Source organism: Idiotropiscis lumnitzeri, chromosome 16 (assembly GCF_059441095.1).
Source record: "Idiotropiscis lumnitzeri isolate Australia: NSW breed Sydney's pygmy pipehorse chromosome 16, RoL_Ilum_1.0, whole genome shotgun sequence".
In the NCBI taxonomy this organism is placed as follows: Eukaryota; Metazoa; Chordata; class Actinopteri; order Syngnathiformes; family Syngnathidae; genus Idiotropiscis; species Idiotropiscis lumnitzeri.
This window is the reverse complement of record NC_142406.1, coordinates 8311402-8320223: the sequence shown is the minus strand read 5'-3', so window position 1 is coordinate 8320223 and position 8822 is coordinate 8311402. Positions and strand designations below refer to the sequence as shown.

The following is an 8822-nucleotide window of genomic DNA, read 5'->3' as shown; positions in this document are numbered from 1 at the left end:
CAACTACGTGAAAGGCCGCAGAATCTATCACTACACTACCAAGTTATTTTTTGTTAGATTCAAATTTTTGCTTTTTGTAGAGTAAATTGTAATGTCTCCCTGTTTTGCATCCTGGTTAACATTCAATATATTTGGGGATTTGAAATATATACAATATACAATAACATACTGTTATATTTTAGTTTATTACAATTTTTCAATGCACAAATGTGTTTCAAGATTCACATTTTTTTTTCCTGGTGTGCTTCTTTTATGTGTGAGCTCTGAGAACTAGAAGTTGCCAAACTGTCTTTTATTGGGATTTATATCCCAGCGGATTTACGAAGTAGTATCCACCTTACTTTTAAGTGCAGAGAAATTAACACATCATTTTGTTTTTCATGATATTCAGAACTTTTCTGACCTGCATCTTTACTCCGTGGTGGTTTTCCTACCTCATGCAGCATGACACCTGCCCTATACTCACATTGAGTATCAGACTCCGCCTTCTAATTATTGTGTAATCCTGCTCACCTTTTTGCAACCACGTGATCATATAATATCCCACTTTAGTGTGAACGTGATTCATTTATTTTCGGAATCAAATTTATCATTAGCTTTACAGGTGGGGTGATGGCATAGTGCATATAACAACAACCATTGGATTCATAATCATGGGTCTGAACTCCCTCCACAGTCCGCAACAACATGCAAACCTCCAATGCAAAAGACATCAGCGCCCCCTCGTGGTACTAAAGCCAATTAAGCGCTACTTCAATTCAAACACCCTCAAGTCCTATATTATATCCACTCCATGATTTTTTAAGAAAAAAAACTTCTATACAATCAAAAGATCAGTTGAAACCACTTCTATTTTTTGACTGAGAATCACAAAAAAAAAAAAAAAAAGACACACACAATGAAAATACTGTAATCAAGACATTTATTACATATACTGACAAGTCATATAAATCAATGCAAATGCTTCTTAGGACAGGCGTTGCGTTTGAGATATACTGTATATGGCAGGCTGTTATGCAGAACAGTGTAATATTTACAAATATGGATTTACTGCTTATCTGTTAAGACATGTACACAACAGTTATACTACAATCACCGCTTGGAGTCATCCTGGACGTGTGTTTACTCGAAGGCCCCAGCCAGCTCTCAGAAGTATTTGTAACTGGCTTACTCACTCGACACTTGAACTGTGCAGTATCCACACTTTTTTTTTTTTATTTAAATGAGAAGGTGCCACAAGAAGAGATGACCAAAATAATAACACACAACAGCCCATAAATTTCATAACCTTTTATATTCTGTCCTGGTTTGGTCTGCTAATTGCAATAATTAAATATTTGAAATAGTGACAGTGTTAGTGCAGAAAAGGAAAACAAATAAATCACTCCCCAACTTCACCTAGGTTCCCCTTAAAACACAGTTCAATTGTGCTATTTTACAGGAAAAAAATAATAATAATAATCGGTGGTAAGTCGAGCTTGGCATGTTTGCAGCTCTGCACTATTCTATACCGGCGATCCTGATAATGTAAGCAGTACAGTATTTTATCTGCACTCTTGGTGATTGCCAAGCAGGTACTTTTAGGTGGGAGGAGGTCAGCGTAAAATATAGTAATAACAATGATGCAATTAACATGGAGTGAAGTCACTTAGACACAAGCCAGATGATGATTCCAAGAATGACCAGCGCAATGGAGCAAACTAATGCCAGGATGCACATCTTCTTCCGGGACTTTTGCTGTCAAAAGGAAAACAAAACATTAGCAGGGAATAAAGGGACATCAATCTTAAAGGTTACTGTCCCTTTAAAATAACTCAAGACATAGCCATTAATGTCTAAACAGCTGGCAACAAAGGTGAGCACACCCCTAAGTGAAAATGTCCAAGTTGGACCCAATTACCGGTAGCCATTATCCCTTGCTGGTGTCTCACATGACTCGTTACTGTTGCAAGGTCTCAGGTATGAGTGGAGAGGCAAGTGTGTTAAATTGGGTGTTATTACTCTTACAGTCTCATTCTGGGAACTGGAAGTTCAAAATTGAAAAACTGAAATGCTGCTCTACTTGAAGAGAGGTTGAAAGATAGAAGGTGAGCCTGTCAGTGCTCAGACTGAAACTGACGTGATACACAAGAAAACCTGTAACTACCAGCTCCTGTGGTCTGATGAGACCAAGAAACTTATTTAGTTCAGAGGACGCCAAGACTGCTGCAACATGATAATAAACCCAAACACACCCAAGAAGACGAATTCCTTGCGAAAAGACACCAAGTAATTCAATAACTCCCTCAGTCCAGGACCAAATACACTACAGATAGTTTATCAACACTAAAGAGCAACTTACTTGGTAGTAAGCGGCTCTCTGTAGTTGCTCTGCTCCTCGCTCGACGTGAACTTCAGCATTCTCCACATTTGCCTCAATGCTATCTGCAAGACCGCAAATGCACAGCGTACAGGAAGGGTATGTGACAATAATGTAGATCCCGACACAATAGGCATTTTATAACATTTTATAACATAGCTACGACATGATATATATATATATATATATATATATATTGATATATGTATATATTTTTTTTAACTCTTCCAAATCAGGAGCTGGCGATATAAGGATGAATTTAGGTAATTTTATTTATTTATTTATTTTTATTTATTTATTTTATTTAATTATTTAAAAAAACAAGACATGGATGAAAATGTAAATATAATTGTTGGGAAAATTTTGCAAAAAAGTAATAAATGTATTGAGTTTATTTGACTTATTCACGAATTAGTCCACTCATTTATTTTTGTTTTATTTTTTTTAGCACAAATGATTTGGCATTTTGTGTTTTGATCAAGAAAAACTGCATCTTCTCACCAATCATCTCTCCTTGATCATGAATCATCACTGCGAGGTCCTTAAAAATCTGGTTGACATCCATAATATCCGACTATAACAACCAACAAGAACAAGAAACAAATGTGACGAGAGGGAACGTGAATTTTGAGATGGTGATGAACAACCGGAGAAAGACTCTGACCTCCAGCTGTCGGATGTTGGTTTCTCTCTCCTTAATAAGTTCCAGGTCCTCCTCTGTGATGGCTGCCTCCTCCGTCTGAACGGTCATTTGACTCCAGTCATCCTGACTGTTGGCCATAAAACACAGAAAAGTTGGTTTCTATCTGTGTGTGTGTGTATGTGGGTTGACACTGACACGGTTTCATTCAATAACTTTGCCCCATGTTTCGTGACAAAAAACTATTGTCAATGCGGGCAACAATATTGACGCTACAAGTAACCATATCATTAATAATAATACTGAGTGGTCATTGTAAAGTCCTGAAAAAAAAAATTCCTCAAATAAAAATAAATTTACATTAAATAAAAATCCAGAATTTTCGTCAGAATAAAAAAAAAAAAGTAATTTCCAAACCACTGAAATCTCATAACTGGAAAAAAATATGAATACCTGGAATTCACTTACTTATCAAAAGACACAAGCTTTTCATCTCGCAAACTGTCGTCCGCCTGAAGGAGAAAGAAAACAACTGCTGCTCATCTGGCTTGACTATCAAATTAAACATAAATATTTTTAAATTTGAATTTTAAACTTTGGAAGCTTTGCCTTAAAAAGGTCCAATTAGCTTAAAGCTAACAAACTACACCGCTGACATGCTAACTGATGGGATTGATATCTGAACACAAATGGTGGAGCAACACAAGTGATATGACACGGCATTTTTGACTGGCCAAATTTTGACTCGCAACAAAACGAGAGTCCAATAAGAAAAAAACTATTCCAGCTCATTTTTAATAAAAATGTCACCGCCTGCTACGTACTGATAGGCGAGATCCAGCTCTTGCTCGGGCCACTGACTCCTTCTCCTTCTCCGCCGCACGCCTCTGGACTGCTTGAAAGTTGTTGAGCGCGGCGGAGAAATCATTCATCAGCCGTTCCTTCTGAATCTTCTGCTGCCTCTGGACACCGCAGCGTGAAGAAAGGCCACAGTTAGGACATGAAAAGAAATTCAGAGAACGCCACAAGCTTTGATGGGACAGTCGTCAACAAGCGCGGCACTCTGTATACTAAAATAAACAACAATTATAATATGTCATCTCACAGAACGGGGTCATTTGTTAAAAATTGCTGTACTAACTTGCTCCGAGGGTGATGGTGGCAAAGGAACGGAGCCCAACTCCTTCAGGTGCTTGTTGGTTTCTTTTGCAAGCTGGTTAGTGTAGTGTTGTATCTGCTGCCTGAGGAAACGGCAACAGTTCATGGTTAGAAAGAAACACGGCGCCAGAAGCTTTTATTATGACATCATGTTTTTTTTTTTTGTTGCGCAAAGAATGGTACACGTGTTTTGTGTTTTTGAATAGCTCTGCTGTTGAAAACCCCTTTGGCGCTTGTATGGAAATTTATTGTAGCATTGGGGGATTATTAAAAGTCAAACTGCCCGAGTGTGTTACGCGTACAAGATCTCGGGGTACTTCACATGACATTGTTTGGTGGGCTTCAAAGGATAATCGCTGCTTTGTGGGCTTTTGTCCGACATTTTGCCCAAAATGAGCAAAGTCAAGACAGGTAAATATGACGAGGAGAATATCATTGTAACATGTCCAGGCATATAAATCGCCTACGATATTAACGTGAATGTTGCTTTAGCGATGTGTAATTTTACATTACCGAGTATTCATAATGCCTTGAAAAGAAAAAAAAAACTCCATCAGTCATGTGACTCAATGGCAAGCAAAACATAGAATCACATACGAGCTGAACGACTAAAAAATAATGTAATTTTGATTTTTTTTTCTCCTCAATATAACTTTATATTTATCTATAACTATTCCCTGATATGCATGTGGTTTACATCAATATAAGTTAGTGCAGGTGTGGGCAAACTACGGCCCGGGGGCCACATGCGGCCCCGTTAAACATTTTAATGCGGCCCGCCCAACTTGAAAAAAATTAAATGAATAAACCTTGTTGATGTTTTATTTTCTAAATACTGCGGTTTTTCAAAGACATATATTTTTTTGTAATGCTTTGGTTCATTTTCATTTAAAATTAAATGTATTTATTTTGTCAGATGAGGTGAGGTTACCAAAACACTCCATCCATCAGCTCCTGGTCCGCCCCCCCCCCCCCCAAAGAAAAAGTTTGCCCACCCCTGGGTTAGTGTTATGTTTAAAATAGTGAAATACTCCAACGTGATTTTCTACCTCTTTATTTTAACTCCACTCATTTTACTAATTCATTTGCGTTTTAGTTTTATATCTTGACACCTAAAATTTGCTAAAATGTTACTTGTAAAAATTGCTTGTTCAGTTACACAGTTTTAAGATGGCGACAGTTCAAACTTTCAAGTCGACAATTTTCCATGTTAGTACATACAGCCGATCCTGAAGTTCACTGTTGTCTTGTCTGGTCCCCAACTGGCTCACCATGTTCTTGATTTGAGCGGCTGTGAGAGGAAAGAAAAAAAAATGTGAGTGTAGAGAAAAATGCACCGCTTGTCTGGTCAAGCTCAGTCTGTGAAATGCTGTGACATGGTGGCAATCATCTTTTAAGAGCTTTAATTTAAGAAATTCTGAATATTGCAACAGAAACGATACTGCCAGTTTATGTGACATTTAACGGCTGAGAGCCACTCCCCATTTGAATTGAAAGCTGTCATGCTGAAAGTGGTTAACGTGAAAGGCGCTAACAGCTCTTTAAAGCCCCTGCCACCATTTTTTTTAGTTACTCCTTTCCGACTCACAGTCAGATGTGTCAGGTACTGAGAGGGAACGTGGCGTTCAAGTTCACCTGGGAATTCTGAAGAGTGATTGAAACGTTTGCGTTGACGTCGCCATGTATCGAATTATCTTAATGGGGCGAGCCAAACTGGCTCTGTGACCGCACACTTTGAACACGACGATGTTCTGCCTCTGTGGGTTGTGCAGGAAAGCACCAAGTGAATTAATCTCGGCTGTAACGCCTCTGATGAGACGATTTACGGGGGAGGCCAGCGTGCAAGTGGCTTAAGAAGCAGCATGTGACAGTCACATCACATGAGCCCATTTTCTGTTCATTAGGAGAAAACAAAAGGCCTCTGTCTTTATTTTAACTCTAGACATGAACTCAGCAGTTACAACATGAGACACACAATCTTTTTAAAACCGGTAAAATAGCTCGATTAAAAACGCCGTCAAATATGATAATGTTTAGCTTTGATGGACTCAAACAGAGGCTTTCACGGAAATAAAATGATTATTTAAGTGGTTGCAAGGGTGTAAATCAGCAATGTTTCATACCGAAAACTGTCGGCATGATTTTGCCCAAATAAAGCAAATATTCTTGATAGTTCTTAGATAAACCGATTAGTTGCTGATAGCTAAATGTGGATAAAAATCAGATATGTATCTGATGTGAGAAATGTGGGTGAAGTGTAAAAAAAAGGATTTGCTACACCGCAGCCATGCAAGCTTGCGGTCATGTGAATGCATTAAAAAGTTGATGTAAATCCAATCCACAGCAAAAGCATGGACAAGTTAATCAAATTAAAATATTCTACATTAGGAGGTGTGTCAAACTCTTGATTATTAAATTTGTGAAACATTCTAATTTGTAAACCTGGCTAATGGAGTAATGTGGAAACCACACCGAATTAAATCAATGGTCAGCCCTGGTCAATTAAACTGCATGTAATGTTTATTATTTCCATTACTTGTGTATTATTGTTTAGTTCTGACATTATGGGATATGTGTGACTTCAAATGTTCAATTGTAAGTAGACATTCAAGACATTAAATCGGAACTGGGCGCATGCAGTGTAAATCCAGTCCCAAATCTGCAACACCCCACTGAATAAGGTAAATGCAGAAAAGGGCGTGGCTAAAACTTTTAACATCAATTCTCCATCATGAGTTCCTCACACCTATTGTTGATTTTGTTCATTTAAAAATAGTTTTCTTTGATCACATTGTATCTGAACATGACAATTGAAAATTATATGCTAATATTAAATGATCATGCAGTTAGTAAGTGATTAATGAAAGGCAACAGCACTTACTGTTTTGTGTGATCTTCTGGATATTGGAGCTGCATGTCTGGATGAGGCTGGTGAAGTCCCGAGGGACTGGGCGATAACTGTCTTGACCGTACGACATGTTGGCTCTTCGAGTACAGTGCTGGAAATTTTAAGCTGTACACATATTGAAATACATGTTGAATACTGTACACGTATTAACTCTTCATGGTTTGATTGTCAGTAGAGTTAAATGTGCAAACCTACAGTATGGTTGTTTTTCCACAAAGCTTTATTTGCATAACAAATTGGTTCACTGGTGACTAACATTGTAACGGCTGATCGCAGTACGGTACCGGAGTAATCAGGATTCTATAACTTAATTGGACTTCGAATCAGGTCAGCTAACATTGATTAACTAGCGCAAGCCGAGTAGTTAGCCAGCTAATGTCTCACTGCAAATGACATAAACACATACATTAGATTTGTTGAGAATAAATAGTGTGGAAGATGTATACAGGCGCCGGAGGCCCAGATGGAACAACTCTAGTTCTCAATCGGATCCACACTGCTGTGGATTAAACCAAAGTTACGTAGCCAAAACTGAGCCCTGCTCAGCTGGTAGCATTCTAGCTACGTGACGCTAAAATATCAGAAAACCATTCAAGAAATTGACATCTAATGATATCTTTAAACCTGCTACGGTTTTATCCGGTAATGTGGGTTTAGAAACAACGATACGTTATGCTAAAGAATGTATATTAAGGATAATACTTGCTTATTGGGCTGTGCAAGAACACATAGGCGTAATGTTTTCCTCTCGCCGTCAAAAAAAATGCTGCCCTTCCTGGTCGGTCACATGATAACAGACGTCACGTGTAGTGGGCGGAGCTACTCCGGGATTGGGCGGACACTATCGAGGGACGCCAAATCGCACGAAATTCTACGTTTGAGATTACTTTTTCCCTTTATCTCTCGGTAATAAACAAAAGGTGATGAATATTAGTGTGGTATATAAAAAATGGAGATAAATATATAATTTGGAAAAAAGTTCACATTAAAATTGATTTACACTTTTAAATTAAAAAAGTGCGACCTCTAACATCATTTAACTAGTGTTACATTTCTGGCCTTTTTTAATTTTAGAAAATGCAGTAGGACAAAAAAATGGCAGTGTGCTACAAAATAGCAAAACTACATACACTAGTTACAGACACAGCAGGATGAAATGAAAGCATGTCAGTATTAAAATATTGAATAGATTCATGGTAAAACAAAAAAAACCTTGGTTTATTGCATTAGGGTTTTGAAACCGAGGTTTGAAGTGCATCGTCTTCTTATTTGCTCCATACACTGCAACTTTCAATTCGTACCACCAGATGTCAGCAAGGCACGAAATTATACGGTGACCTGATGCAGATGGCCTGTTGAGAATAAATTAACAAATTGAAGAATAAAAAGATAACAAATATTTTCAAAACAACTTTAGAACACCTCCTCACTGAAAGCAAAAATTAGAAGTAATAAAATGATAGTTTGAAATTAAATCAATGCGTATACAAGTTTTTAATGAGACCCTATGTGGTCATTGCGCACTAAACTGGAAGTTACATCAGAAAATGAGACGCCAGAGATAAACAAATCAGTTAAAATTCAACTATAACTAATGTGTTGCTGAAGTTTGCAGTTTCCCACATCAGCCATTTCTGACTTCCCGAATAAGCGCACCTCTGTGTCACAACGCTCTGTGACAGCTGACTGGGGAGCAGAGTGTCCAGCTCAGGCCACAGCTGGTCCATCAGGCAACAAGCTAAGGCAGCACGAGTGGC

General features: G+C 38.1%; 1 protein-coding gene across 2 annotated transcripts; it reads right to left on the bottom strand.

The window, feature by feature from the left end:
* Positions 1 to 905: 905 nt before the first annotated feature.
* Positions 906 to 7904, bottom strand: stx12 (syntaxin 12). Of its 2 annotated transcripts, none has more exons than XM_088278550.1 (10): positions 7772 to 7904; positions 7039 to 7170; positions 5379 to 5448; positions 4141 to 4240; positions 3824 to 3961; positions 3468 to 3511; positions 3024 to 3129; positions 2861 to 2933; positions 2342 to 2424; positions 906 to 1737 (listed from the first exon to the last, which is right to left on the bottom strand). In XM_088278550.1, the coding sequence occupies exons 2-10, from the start codon at positions 7133 to 7135 to the stop codon at positions 1645 to 1647; spliced, it is 804 nt and encodes a 267-aa protein (XP_088134676.1). In that variant the 5' UTR covers positions 7136 to 7170; positions 7772 to 7904; the 3' UTR covers positions 906 to 1644. The 2 variants fall into 2 exon arrangements, with proteins under 2 accessions (XP_088134676.1, XP_088134677.1); XM_088278551.1 differs by having other exon boundaries at positions 7768 to 7842.
* Positions 7905 to 8822: the final 918 nt, after the last annotated feature.

Coding starts and splice junctions, on each gene's coding strand:
- stx12 (XM_088278550.1), bottom strand. CDS start 7,135: ATGTCGTACGGTCAAGACAGTTATCGCCCAGTCCCTCGGGACTTCACC. Junction 5,449..7,038: donor CCAGAAGATCACACAAAACA/GTAAGTGCTGTT, acceptor TTCCTCTCACAG/CCGCTCAAATCAAGAACATG. Junction 4,241..5,378: donor AGTGAACTTCAGGATCGGCT/GTATGTACTAAC, acceptor CCGTTTCCTCAG/GCAGCAGATACAACACTACA.